This window comes from Leopardus geoffroyi, chromosome A2 (genome assembly GCF_018350155.1).
Source record: "Leopardus geoffroyi isolate Oge1 chromosome A2, O.geoffroyi_Oge1_pat1.0, whole genome shotgun sequence".
Classification (NCBI taxonomy): domain Eukaryota; kingdom Metazoa; phylum Chordata; class Mammalia; order Carnivora; family Felidae; genus Leopardus; species Leopardus geoffroyi.
Window position 1 is genome coordinate 109,918,757 of NC_059331.1, and position 14,846 is coordinate 109,933,602.

Sequence of the window (14,846 nt, forward strand, 5' to 3'; positions counted from 1 at the left end):
TGTGTAGTTAGGTTGTCAACATATGCTTTCGCTTAAATTTATTTGAACACAAAGGAAAGATAGGGAGATGGCAAGAAAGGGTTTGTTAGAACAGGCTTTGCTGATGTTTCCATATGCTTAAAGCAAAAGTTTGTGTGTTTGCATCTTCTCTTTCTAACCTGTGTGTGCACACACTTCCTGCTTTTGCCATTACAGCACATATTCTTAAATTCTTTTTCCACTTATCCTTTTGTTTCTTCATAGTGTTTATTTTTATAGATGACAACATAGTGCCCTGTGAGTTCATAAACTATGTAACCATTATATTTCCAGGTTGCCTTTTTTTAAAAGTATGTTTAAATAATGTTGCCATTGGCATCTTCACAGAACTCTGTTTTTCTTGAATGATTTTGAGAGACCAAATGTATCATAAGGCTAGTTCTTAGCATTTCTTGAGGGTATGTTCAAGGGTGCAGATGTTCTTTGAATGACCTTTTCACTGAATTAGTGCTCTGATGGAGAAAGCTGTCTGCTAGAGGCTTTCTCTGAGAGGGTTAAATTGTGCAATATCTAACTAAAATTGAATTCTTAAAGTGTGTATAAGGAGTTCCCCACCAGGGTGGGGAGGGGTTGTCTTCAGTTAGGTGCCCAATCTTCTTGGGATGCCTTTGTACATATTCTTTTACACTAACACATATTCTGTTTTGATGCTTCTGTTGACTAAGCTCATGACTATTTTTAGGCACCCAATGACAAACTACATAATGAGGTGAGGTAATAACTTTGACTGTCTTTGGTCTTCATTGCTCCAGTGAAGTTTGTCTTGTCTCCTCTTTGAACATTTCGTGTGTCCAAAAGTCCTATTTGGTGAATGAATTCAATAACTTTTCTCTGAAGGACTAAGTTGGGGGAAGAAATAACATTGAACACCCCCAAAAGGATTTATTATTTTTTAAAAAAATCATGGCTGACTATGGTAATATGCAAGATTGTTTTCATACATATATACTTCAAATTAAAAAAAAAGTAACTGTTGTAACAATAACCCTGATCTAATTAATCAGTGTGTCCATCTGTGTTCCTGCATTCTCCAAAGTCTTCTAGGATCTTCTTAAGTCTCAAGGCCTGACACAGAAGGAAAAGCTTCAGATGTTGCTTTTTCTCTACAATTCAGTCTTCAGCAATTTGAGCGCTTTCTTCATGTTGTCAAGCACTAATGGGGGAAAAGGTTGCCACAGTCAAGATGCCACCAGCAATTGTGTTGATAGATCTAGTAAACCCCTAAACTTGGGTACTTTATTCATTGTCTAAATGGGGTTCTATTTCATGATAGGGTGAAGAGTTGGTAATTTTATTATGAAATTTTTTCCCCAAAAGTATGTGAAATGGCTTTTATTTGCATTCCAGTTCTCTTCCAATATTTATTACATGCCTTTTCTACAAAGCACTGTGATATTACCTGTGCAGGATACCTGCCTTTAAGGAGTCCAAAGTCTTATTAAGATATATGTTCTTATCTCGAGAATGTCCAGTGCTTGGAATGTGCTTCCCTGGTCCTCCCGGCACCCACCAGAGGCATTGCCAATGGACCATGATAATCTTTGCTGCTGCCCAGATGCAGCTTCACTGTCTTTCTCAGCGTAATATTTTAGGTCAGTGCCGCTCAATAGACATTACTGTGATGATGAAAAATATCCAATGCCGGTGCACTGAGTTCTTAAACTGTGGTTAGTGTGCCAGAGGAATTGAATTTTGAATTTTAATTAATTGAATGTCGAAGTGCTATGTGTAGCTCATGGCTCACATATTGGGCGATATAGTTCTATGCGGCCACTAGTCATTGAGCAGAATTGGTTCTTGGGGTAAAGCCCAACTTTCTTCCCAGAAGGACTAATTAGATGTGACAACTAGGTACAGTCTCCCACTGAGGTGCTTTATCTGCACTGTCTTGTCTTTCCATTTTATGGCAAATCCAGGCAAAGTGAGAATCTTTCCAACTACTGGGAGCCGTCTTTCCTTCTGATCTTTAAAATTAAACTTAAACTCAATGTCAACAAACTGGACTACGTTATTTCATTTTCATCTTTTGGAAAAACTACATAAGGCATGCAGATTACCACTATTACTATTGTAATAAAACAATTACTACTGCATTTATTCTTTGGTAGGAGTTATGGGATAGACTGCCTAAGGGAAAGTTGAAAAGCAGGTAATGTGGTCACAGAATCCTCCAAGAGAAAAGGATACCTAATCTAAATAGTCTTTCATTGAGATTTAAAATAAATGAGATCCAGGTGAGTATGATTTGCACAAGGCTAGTTAGGGTCAAACTGATTCTCCTCACCAGAGCTCTACTCCTAGAGCAACAGTAATAGATATGTTCACAGGAGGTAACACTTACAGAGCGCTACATCTGAAGGTTCATAAGCGTAGAGGCGATTCGAGTATCTCCCAGTGATGTCAGCTCTAACTGTCAGGGATGGGTCTACAAAGAAAAACCAAACAGGAATGAAGTCTCTGTTTTCAAGTAAGCTCTGCTGTGTGAGGAAGCCTATGTGTTTGTCCGTGGCCCATGCAAGGAACACAGCGTGTGACCTGTCTCACAGAGTTCCATGCCATCCACTCTGCATCCCTGCCAGTGGCTGCAGTCCCCCAACCAGGGCCCGGAGTATTTGACAGCTGTGGAATGCTATTTGTGGGAAAGGTTATGAACCCTGCTGTCCTATCTATAGCAACTCGAAAACAGAATAATACATACTTTCGGGGTGGTGTTTGGTGCTTTGGTGGAAACATTAGCATTCCCTACTAAAGAATTATTTTAAACTTTTGAAATGCTTATGTGGTAATTGCAGTGTGTTACCAAGAGCAACCTAGATAATTAGAAACCCACATCCAATGCTAGTTTTCAGAACCCAAGGTTGTTTTTAATCAAGTAAAGAATGCCAACCCGTAAGAGAAGCAAAGTTCAAATAAGCATGTAGTTCCCCTGTTTTGTTTACTTTATTGTTACCTGGATGCATTTGAAAAATAAAGACTTAAGAGTCTTCCCTCATGCATACATATGTCCCTATAGGTTTAAGTCCATTTTTTCACGTTTTGTATTTAACTTGAAGCTTTCAAGTTAACTTTTCACTTAATGAGAAAAAAAGGTATTTTAACAATAAGGTGTATCGAAAAGGGTGATACTAGGGTCTACACATGTCTAGGCACCTTGTCTTGCAAGAGAAGATTGAAGGAGCTTAAGGTACATGTCCTGAAAATCAGATGAAGAGGTCCTGTGAGAACCAGACGCTTGTATGCAGAGTCTGTTGCTGGTACTTAAGTGGGCAATCTTTCATTTCAGAATGTTGGAATGGTACCAACTGACATTAATTACAGAAAGCAGACATCTATTTGTTCAACAAAGACTTAAAACCTATTATACTTCTGCTACGTGCACAGGATACAAACACACAGTCTACTCTTTGTAATAAATTAACATAAGAAAAGCTTTTTAACAACCATTGGCTCACAAGCCATGGCCTGCACCCTGGAACCACTAAGACAGCTTTAAGAAATACCTTCAGCCTCCCCCCCACCCCGTGCCTTCCCTTGCGCAAGATTCTGATTTAATGGGTTTGAGATGTGGCTGGGCAGCTTGAGTTTTAAAATCTTCTAGGTGATTCTAATATGCAGGCAGTGTGGAAACTCCTGAGCTGGAAGAGCAAGCAAGCTGCCTGAGGTGGGTTTTTTGGAAGGCATTGAATGTGGGTTAAAATGCCCTTAGACAGGGATACTATGAAAAGAACTCCTGCACAGAATGTAACTGGGTGACCTATAAAGTCCCGGTTTAAGGGCTCTCAGTTTTCTAAATCCTAACAAAATGGAATCTGTACTATTAGCTCCAGTTCAGCTTTTTTCCTTTATATCCCTCACTTGTTCCTCTCCCCTGTTAATGTGTCTTTAGTGAGTTAGATGGTCCAATAGTGAGTTAGAGCTCAGTGAGCGTGGGCTCTGCCACGGGGTGGATTTATTTATACAGTGTCCTTAAATCACTCTGACTTGGTTCAAAGCCACTCCCAATTCATTTGTTCAGTCGTTTAACAAATATTTATTGCCAGCCTACCAGAGGGTCATTCTGCAAATAGGAGGGTGAGAAGAAACAGACACAGTACCCCCCAAGAGCTGTGGTCCTGTGGGGGAAAATATATACTAAACAATCACCCACTAAATGCAAACTTATCACTGAGGTAAGTGTGTCTCTTGAGAGGAACATGATGTCACAAGAGCACATTGTGGGGATTGTGCCAGGTCAGTGAACAACAGGGATGACTGGGGAGTTAACTCGGTGATGGGGGAAGTGCATGGGGGAAGCAGAAAGACCTTTCCAGCAGAGAGAACAGCACCTGAAAAGTACCGGTGGCTGGAAGGAGCATGACTCCTCTGATTTCTTTTATTCCAGTGCATCTTCCTCACTTTCCCCAAAATAATTATCAAAAATGTCAGAATGAAAAATCCAACATACGAATTGGAAGTTTGCCAGATGAAAAATAAGTATTTACAGGCCTGATGTATTCAGGATAATGGGCAATGCATTTAAAGAGTTAATGGGAATGCTTCCTTTTCAGATGTATTTGTGACAGGACATGATAAGTTAACGTTAGCAGATGGGAAACAGACGAGGAAATAGGTAGAAGCTTGAATTTTCTAATGAAAATAGGTTGAGAAGTGTAAAGGAATGTCATACCCCTTGTTAGGGCATGACAATGACAATGGCCATGACTGAATAGCAGATGGGGAGGGGGAGTCGAGAAGAGATACCGCAGCACGTGGGAAATGATCAGTGTGCTTAATCTCATTGTCACTTTTACTTACCAACAAACATGATTCTGGGGACATACTGGCCATCAGGAGAAAGGTGTTTATCAGTTGTTTCATACTAAGATTAAAAGAAAAGACAGCTTTTAGTTGGTCTGTTCTTTAGTTGTTTTCATACTTGTTAATCCAGAAATGGGTCCGTTACAGGGCTAGGCATCTTGAGATACTCTAAGGCACATCTCTTCCACAGAGAGTCTATAATACACATGGGGAGGCAGGTTATACACATGAAATCATGAATAAGATAGAACAGACGGTAATTCAAAACCTGATGTAGAGGACTGAATGATAGGATCAAGAGGAAAAACATTCAAGAAGTGATAATATGCAGGGAGTTATAATGTTTGGGAAGACATGTTGGGTGAGATAGGAAATAGAATAATGAAAGAAACAGAAGTCACATTTAGAGAAATTACAGAAACAAACAGGCTTGTCTTATAGCACTTACCTTTAAGGAATGCACTGTCAATTGAGAGATACAGGTAGGAAAATGAATATCGAGGATCCAGTTGGTGAAGTGTTATGATGGAGGCTGTTCAGGTGAAGTGGGTGACCACAGCAGGACATTTAGCCCCGTGTGCAAGTTTTACTAAGACTTTCTGAAGTGAGTAGGGAGGAGTCTTAAAAAATGAACAGGAGTCGGTTACGTGGAAAATGAGGTCACTGCAGACAGTGGGGAATGACTGCACAAAGGTAGAAGAAAGGCACAGCACTTTCTGGTCTGACTATGTGTTTTGGGAGGATTGAAATATACGGGATGCATGAGGTATTGGCGAGAGAAGATGCTAGAGAGCTGCTTCTGGGGCTGGCTCTTGAGCAGTCTTTCACACTATGCCAGTGTTTGCATTTGTTCATGAGTAGACAAGAACATCTGGAGAGACTTAGAAGAAGTACCATAACGCCAGTTTGGTTTTTGGAATCGTTACCCTGATGGCCACGTGGGACTAGCTGGGACTTATTTTGTAGGCACAGAGCCATTTAGCAATGCTGTAGTCAACTAGGCGGAGAAAAATTGTGACACTAAATAGTAGTCCTCACTCTACAGGGAAATGACCAATAGCAAGAATATGTAGCAGTTAGACCACAGGGTTTCTTGACTGCTGAAGGTGAGTAGGAGATTGCCATCTAGAGTAACACTTACAGTGAAACAGGGAATAATGAAAGAAGAGCTCTTTGAAAATCTTGAACCAAGCTGATAAATTCAGCATTGGACCTGTTGAATTGAAGCTTAACTAATGCAATATCTGGACCACGATTGCACACACAAGTTGGAAATTGTCACATGTTTGGATGAGATGTGGGGATTACCAGTGTGTGGGCATTGGTTAAAGACAGCTGTAGATGAAGTTGTCCATAGAGAATATAAAATATGAAAAAGACAAGTATGTCAAGTAGAGATTCACCAAGTCACTAATACTGAAAGTTAGAAAGAGGAAAGTGAGCCCGTGGAAGAGTGCTGAGGAAGATGAGAATGCTCTTTGTTTTTGTTTTTTTTTTCTAATGTTTATTTATTTTTGAGATGGGGGGGGAGAGAGAGAGAGAGAGAGCGAGAGAGGGAGAGAGAGAATGAGCAGGGGAGGGGCAGAGAGAGACAGAGACACAGAATCTAAAGCAGGCTCCAGGCTCTGAGTTGTCAGCACACAGCCTGACATGGGGCTCGAACCCGTGGACCATGAGATCATGGCCTGAGCTGAAGTCAGATGCTTAACCAACTGAGCCATCCAGGCGCCCCAAGAATGCTCTTTGAAGAAGCCAACCTACGTCAACTTGGAAAGAAGGGGGAGAGAGAGAGAGAACTTGCAGTAGAAAGAACTTGCAGACAGAAAGCCTGACCAACAGGAGGGGTGTTGATGGTGAAGGAAAGTGGGAATGAGGGGAAGCTATTTTGCATGTGCAGTGATTTCATTTAGGCCACCAGGAAACTGTCTCTCCCAGGGAGAGAGGAGACAAGGACTAAGAAGGACTGCAGGCAAAGGGGCACAGGAAGAGACTTGCGAAGACAAAAACCTTCCAATTATATAGCCACAGAGAAAATCCTGACCACAAGAGTGCATTTTTCAGACAAGCTAAAATTATTAATCACTAAATAAAAGCATATGCATGCGAGATAGATTATTAATGAACTATGTTTCTCTCTCTCTCTCTCTCTCTCTCTCTCTCTCTCTGTCTCTCTCTCTTTCTCTCTAATCTGTGAGAGGAGACATTTGGAACAGACCCCAGTCCATGCCATGTGGCTAGAATGCATAGGAAAAGATGGATTGTCGATTTCAAATAATGAGTCATGGAGGAATGTCAGCAATGAAAAAAGTGAACTTACAACTAGATTGAGGAGGACGAACTGCTCTGCCAATTTCTGGATTTCTTTATTTTCAGCAAACACTTTCTTTAAAGCTAGAATACAAAGAAGAATCACTAAGTATCCATTTCATCAGTGGCTGAAAGCATTGCTTTCTATTGTATTTTAAGTAGAACTGTACTTTTTTTTTTTTTAATTTAAAACATGTGTATTTATTTGACACACACACACACACACACACACACACACACACACACACACACAAGGGGAGGTGCAGAGAGAGAGAATCCCAAGCAGGCTTCGTGCTGTCAGCGCTGAGCCTGATGGAGGGCTCAAACTCACAAAGTGTGAGATCATGACCTGATCTGAAATCAAGAGTGAGATACTTAACTGACTGAACCACTCAGGCGCCCCTGGAGTTACTTTAAAATAGGTTCTTACTACATAAGATGTTATGTTTTATTCAACTATGCTAGGTGCTAAGGATATAAAGATGAATGACCTGAACCTTGGCCCTAAAGCTAAAAGCCTATAAAGGAAATTATATTTAGAAGAACAAATTACCTTGACTGTGTGGGCATTCATCCAAGTGATGAATAATCATTAAGGGTTTGTTGCTGTAAGAGACAAAGAGCGATTGGGTAATTTTTAAAGAGTAAGATTTCATGTACAGCTACATATCACTAGGTGGCGCACTTGCGAGCTTTAGGAGAACTCTAACCCTCCTCTTTACCTTGTCTTGGATTTGTATAAAGCTTCTTCGTATGTCTGCGTCCAGATGAGTTGGTCACCCCAACCTAGAACAAAATGAACCAGTATATTTAAAGCTATTATAATTTCAGACTAAAAATGTTGAAAAGCAATGAAGACTGGGATAAATATACACTGGATACCAAACAAGTATAAAACCCTTTAGAGAAAGCAGAAACATTGATAAACTTTGATGAATTTAGAAGAAACACATGCAAAAATATGTTTGGCACATAAGTCTCAGCTTCTCAATTAAGTGGCATTGGAAGCCGACCGGAAGCTCTCTCCTACCTCTGGAGAGGGTCTGGGGCAGTTTGGGTGCCGAGTCCTTTGTGTCCTTCTTAGCTCCTGATTTGACTGTGATATCTTTGGCCAGTGTGTAAGAGAGGGCGACAAGGAGCAAGAATGTTGACACTGAGATCTTCTCCATGGCAAATCTGATGTGGAAATAAGCAAAATATCAGTAAAACAAAAGGGAATGAGCAGCTTTAAAACCTTCAGACTGCATCACGGCCATGGGATACAAAGGAATTGAGGATTAGCTGGTATGAAAAACTACCTTCCACAGAATTTTCCTAAAAATACATAGTGTGAATATCTATTGACTTTTCTACTAACAGGCGTACAACCATATGTGTGTGTGTGTGTGTGTGTGTGTGTGTATACTGATATAGATCTCCATAGAAACCTACAGTATAGAAATAGGTATATAGATATTTTTTAAGAAAATAGATAGATGTATATACTCTTATAGCCAAAGGAGTTTACATTTAAACTTTATATTTTGAAATTTTGAGTACTGGACGGCACCTTAGGGGCTACTCCTCCATTCCCACTACGCATGCCTGATGTTATAGATGAAGAGTCTGAAATTCAGAGAGATGAAAGCTTAGGAGGTTGGTACAGAACCCAGTCTTATGGATCTTTCCGTCTTGCAGGGCTGGCTCCCATTTTCCCATCCTGAAACAAGGGCCCTAAACATACACACGTCTCCAGCCTTCTGGTAAAACAGGGACATTGCCGTTAAAGAGTAAGATCTAAGTAAAATGAATCCTTATTTAAATTAAAACCTGCCAACTTTGTCGCTTCACTGAACCCACATGTACCCACATAACTCTCTCCCTAGTGTAACATTTACTCAAATTCCATTTTTAGTTCTGAATTGACTAAAATATGTCGATGCAAGTTCAGTCTACTGAGACAGTTCTTCGACTCTCTCCGTGGGCCTGTATCAGTAGGTGACTGTGGGCATGTCTTTCAGTGCACAGAATATTCTATGGGACTCATAATACAGAGAACCAACCCATGGGTATCTCTTTGTTAATTTTTTTTCCCTTTCTGTATTTCACAGTTAATTCTTTGGGAAAGCTTCGCTACTACAAAGAAGATGCCTATAAGTAGGAAAGTGAACGGTAAGATGAGATCTATGAGTGAGGGAGGGAGAGAGCTAGCTAGTAAAGAGAGTTGCATTAGCAAGTTGCTGTGGTTATTGATCACATGCAGAATTGGGGATGGGGTTCCAGGAAGGACAAAGACTGAAATTGCTTAAACATATCTCACTAATATTGGTGTAGGTCTGAATAAATTCTGCAGAGGAAACAGGATGGATTATCAATGGTTAGTATTTTTAAGCTGGGGGTGGGGGGGACCTTTCTCATGTTCTGATAGCTTGAGTGGAAATTGTTGTTGAGCGTTAGCTGTTTTCGAAAAAAAAAAAGCATTGCTAAGGTAGCAAACCCAGATGATGGCTTGGATTAAACTGACCAGTTACTATGCAAACCATCACAGGTAGCCACAAATGTCTAACTCAGAAAAGACAAACAAAAAGCAAGGATACGCTTCCTTCATTTTCTACACAGATAGCCAACAATTCCCAGCCTTCTTAGTAAAAAGACATCTTTTTAACACTAGAAAAGAAAAAAAACAAAACAAAACTTTGACATGAGAATAATTGTACTTTTCAAATGTTAGTTGGTTCATAACAAATAATTACTTTGTGGCAAATAATTACTTTGAATTTATCAACAAACATTTGATTTTGTATTTTATAGCAACAGCACCTCTTTATGTTAGAAAAAATAATCACGAACTGGTAGTGAGACGTTTTATCTATTTTGCTCACCGGCCGTTCTTGTTGCCTGACTGTCAGGACCCCTTGTAATAGCTGCACAGCTTACCGGCTGGAGCTGCTGACATAATACATGCATTTTATGGCAGGGTGACCCATTGAAGCCTAATGTCACTCCTGCTTTATAAATACACCGCTGTGAGCTCATTCCTGACATTCATTCTACTGAGGTTTCATACGAAGTGGACTCTGCCTGCAAATTTCCTGCATAAACCACCTCAAAACAGAACGCCAGGGCGTCTGGGTGGCTCAGTCAGTTAAGCCCCTGACTCTTGATTTCAGCTCAGGTCATGATCTTGGGGCCGTGATATCAAGCCCCTTATTGGGCTCTGTGCGGGGCATGGAACCTGCTTAACATTCTCTCTTCTTCTGCCACTGTTCATGCTCCCTCCCCCTCTCTCTCTAAAACAAAAGAAAAAAAAATCACGATGCTAACCACAGAAAATGATGAGAATTTGGATACAAACACACACTCTATGAAACAGTGGCTGTATGTCCGTCCTCTCATCTTTAGCAAGGAATGAACTTGCAGGAAGTTTCAGTGTCCCTGTTCGTAAATGCTTCAGGAAAGCCAGCCCATCTCTTTTCTTGTAGCCCATCCCATGAATTTCAAGATTGAAGGTGCAACAAGAATATCTTTACAACAGAGAAAAAGAGCCATTTTTCTGACCTGCAGTAATATTCCCAAGTGTAGTTCCTAGCGGGCAGTCTGAGCTGAGATTCCGTAGCCCTGGGGAACTGTGCTTTAGCCAGTGGGAAAGAAGCCGAGCATTAGATGATGAGCAGTGCGTAGTGACAGAAGACCGTAGGCCCTGTCCCAGGCTTGAAAGCTCTTAGAGCTCACCCCTTGTGAGCTCTTAAACCCCCTGTTTCTACAAGGAGAAAGCATTACCTTGAAATAGCTCAGGAATGCAGCCCTCCACCAGCTGTGGCCAAGGAAAGGCCCTGGTAAGACTTTGATGGAAATTCCCTCCCACATCTCATTTCATTGCCCTGGGAACTACCTTGGACTTCTTTCTCTATTGATTCCTGTAACTTTACACGGTAATCAGAGCCCCAAACTCACTCTAGCCAGTGCCCTGCCAACATTATTGTCAGGAGCCTTACCTGGATCTCCCCACCCACTTGTCTGTGCGAGCCAGCTGGCCTCACTGCGGTCCAAACCTCCTAGGGAGCCAGCTCAGCTGAGCCTCTATTTATGCTCCCGAGCACAGCTCAATCCCACCCACTAATCCCGTAAGGACAGGTTGCAAACTCAGAAAGGAACTTTCCTTTTCCCCAGCAATTAGCTCAAGAGTCCCTTGTTTTTAAAAATAGCATCGCAAAGGTATGCTTTTCAGTGTGCCTGTTTTTAACTGTTTGTGAAAGTCTATTGTTAAAGAGATTTGGAAAGTGGGCAGCGTGCCAAATCCAGGTAAGCTTTAAATGAAGACATTTGATTTGCCTGGAGGCTGATTTGTCTTTACATGATTGGATGGAGTGTGTGGGGTGTAGAATTTTTTTCTCCCCCTTGGGCAGATTGCCTTTTTTGAGTTGAGAACACCCAGGGGTGATTCACAATTCAAACTTCGGCAGTCATTGCACCTGCTACTCTCCATTGTGGGACACATTATTTTCTGCCATACACTTCCTCTTCCTGACGAACAAGATGTACATTCACCATGGCTATGAAAAAATTGCAAATCAAGCATGCATGCACAAAGTATTTCAAAGCTGAGGAAGTCATTGAAAGAAGATACCTAACACTATGAGTTTTTATTAATTACATTGTCGTTGAAAATATTCAACAACTTCCCTCCAAAAAAGTTCAAAAGTGATCCACACATACTCTCATTTAATGGCAAACTTCCCTGCTAGGCATGCAGAAGCCATTTACCTCAGTTTTCAGACCTGGAGCCTCATGTCTGCGACTTCTTTTTTCACTCGAGATTATGTAATTATTCACGAAAGATTTTAAGACTGAACTCAGATTTTATGTAAAACATTTCAATCCTGTGTTTTGTTCATGAAGCTATATGCAATCCTTAAAAGCTCAGAATGGATAAATCTTTAGCAACAGAAAATTAACTAATGGGATACAAGCCCTATGAAAGTAACTTTTTAAAATGAGATTAAGATCATAATGTTTCCAAACACCTTCATGTAGATATATTTTTTTTGATAAAACCAAAATTTCCATGGGAAAAATAGTGATTCCCAAAATGCTGAATTTTCTTTCACTTCTAAATGAGTTTACAGAAAGGGGGCACCTGGATGGCTTAGTCGGTTAAGTGTCTGACTTTGGCTCAGGTCATGATCTCGTGGTTCATGAGTTCGAGCCCCGCATCGGGTTCTGTGCTGACAGCTTGGAGCCTGGAGCCTGCTTCAGATTCTGTGTCTCCCTCTCTCTCTGCTCTTCTCCCACTCATGCTCTCTCTCTCTCTCTCTCTCTCAAAAAATGAATAAACATTTAAAAAAAATTTGGGGTGCCTGGGTGGCTCAGTCGCTTAAGCGTCCGACTTCGGCTCAGGTCATCATCTCACAGTATATGAGTTCAAGCCCCGCATCAGGCTCTGTGCAGACAGCTCAGAGCCTAGAGCCTGCTTTGGATTCTGTGTCTCCCTCTCTCTCTGCCCCTCCCCTGCTCATGCTCTGTCTCTGTCTCTCTCTCAAAATAAAATAAAAACATTAAAAAAAAAACTAATAAATGAGTTTACAGAGATAATTTCTTTAGATATTCAAAGACAATTATTTGAGTTGAACTTTATTTAAAAAAATTTTTTTAATGTTTACTTATTTTTGAGAGGGAGAGAAAGACAGAGCAGAGCATGAGCATGGAGGGGCAGAGAGATGGGGAGACACAGAATCCAAAGCAGGCTCTAGGCTCTGAGCTGTTAGCACAGAGCCCGACGCGGGGCTTGAACTCAGACTGTGAGCTCATGACCTGAGCCCAAGTTGGACCCTCAACCGACTGAGCCGCCCAGGTGCCCTGAGCTGAACTTTAAAACTGGAAAGGCGGGGCGCCTGGGTGGCTTGGTGGGTTAAGCATCCGACTTCGGCTCAGGTCATGATCTCACGGTCCGTGAGTTCGAGCCCCGCGTCGGGCTCTGTGCTGATAGCTCGGAGCCTGGAGCCTGTTTCAGATTCTGTGTCTCCCTTTCTCTCTGCCCCTCCCCTGTTCATGCTCTGTCTCTCTCTATCTGAAAAATAAATAAACGTTAAAGATTAAAAAAAAAATTAAAACTGGAAAGGCTTTTACATAAACCCTTAGTCTATTCAGCTCTTAGAGGATTCAACTCAGCCCCCGTATTGTGCAGATCAAATAGTAAAGATGTTAAAAAAATGAATGACTCTGAAGGTCCCACAACTAGTTTAGGGCATTGTCGGGACCAAAGCCCAGGTGTCATCCAGTGCATCACCTGCTCAGAGTGGACAGTGGGTAGCATTTGGGGTCGCAGGATTTCAGTCTGAATCCTGCATCCTGGTGCATGCTCCCCGGACAATCAGAGCTGGCATTTAACTCCTCTGAAACTTCGGTTCCCTTTTCTATAAAATGAGGGTACTGTGATCGTAGATGACTGTTTTGAGTGCTAGATGAGATTTTAATGAATTAAGAAATGAGAAAGTACCTGGTGTATTAGTTTGCTAGATCTGCTGTAACAAATGACCACAGGCTGGGTGGCTGAGACAACAGAACTCATTGTCTCACAGTTCTGGAGATTGGAAGTCTGAGATCAAGGTATATCAGCCAATTGGGTTTCTTCTGAGGCCTCTCCTTGGCTTCTCGATGCCATTTTCTCCCATCTTCACCCAGCCTTCCCTCTGTACTTGTGTCCTAATTTTGTCTTATAAGGACACCAGTCATCTTTAACTTCATTACCTCTTTGAAGACCCTATCTCCAAATATGGGCATATTCTGTGGTACTGACGGCTATGATTTCAACATGTGAATTTTGAGGGGATAGTTCAGCCCATACACTTGGTGATTAAAAGTGTCTCTGGTTTGTTATAATTCATTGTAATAATATCGTAACTATTTTACTATACTCCTGTGCCTGCTGTTTTGTCAATAAATACCCAGTATTTGTTGTAGCGACTAAGATACAGCAGGAAGGAAGTAATTATTCGAACATATCTTACACACATCGTAATGACTGTGGTATCTTTGGCTCACATATCTGTCTTGGTGTGAAGCAATGAGGGTTTTGTAGATGGTACCAGTTTTTCCTATATATTATTAAATGTCGTTACTTTTAATAGCGATGTCCTGTAATCAGTCTTTCAGACTTGCCTGATACTATAAAAATCTGCTGTTAATAAATAAACATTTTATTAATTTTCTATTTATTTTGAAGGGATCACATGCACACGAGTGAGTGGGGGAGGGACAGAGAGAGAAACGGAGAGAGAGAATCCCAAGCAGGCTCCACGCTGGCAGGGCAGAACCCAGTGCAGGGCTCGCTCTTAACAACCAGGAGATCATTACCAACACTGAAATCAAGACTCTGTTGCTTATCCGACCGAGCCACCCAGGTGCCCCTGGAATTCATCCTTAAGAGGAAGTGTCCTGTAGTGGTAAAGAGGGCGAGTTGTAGATTCAGACTGGTTTGAGTTCAAATCTACCTTTATGATTATTACATTTTCTTCTAACCCCTTCAAATTACTTCAACTTTCTGTACTTCAGTCATCTCATCTGTAAAGTGTGGATAGACAGCAAGACGTGCTTTATATATTCCGTGTAAGATTATGTAAAATAACTGAAGAGAACTGCTTAGAATGGTAAGTAGCACATAGTACGTGTTCAAAAATATTAGTTATTGTTACAGAAGGTATCACTTGCTTCTCTGTATTATAATC

General features: G+C 41.1%; 1 protein-coding gene across 3 annotated transcripts; it reads right to left on the bottom strand.

Annotated features, from left to right (window-relative positions):
• Positions 1-896: 896 nt before the first annotated feature.
• Positions 897-11,243, bottom strand: AGR2 (anterior gradient 2, protein disulphide isomerase family member). 3 transcript variants are annotated; one of them, XM_045495000.1, is made up of 9 exons: positions 11,118-11,178; positions 10,484-10,646; positions 8,174-8,319; positions 7,866-7,929; positions 7,697-7,749; positions 7,154-7,227; positions 4,834-4,897; positions 2,381-2,464; positions 897-1,192 (listed from the first exon to the last, which is right to left on the bottom strand). In XM_045495000.1, exons 2-9 carry the CDS (start codon positions 10,516-10,518, stop codon positions 1,143-1,145), a joined length of 570 nt encoding a protein of 189 aa, XP_045350956.1. In that variant the 5' UTR covers positions 10,519-10,646; positions 11,118-11,178; the 3' UTR covers positions 897-1,142. The 3 variants fall into 3 exon arrangements, with proteins under 3 accessions (XP_045350956.1, XP_045350958.1, XP_045350957.1); XM_045495002.1 differs by having other exon boundaries at positions 10,447-10,646; XM_045495001.1 differs by lacking the exon at positions 10,484-10,646 and having other exon boundaries at positions 11,118-11,243.
• Positions 11,244-14,846: the final 3,603 nt, after the last annotated feature.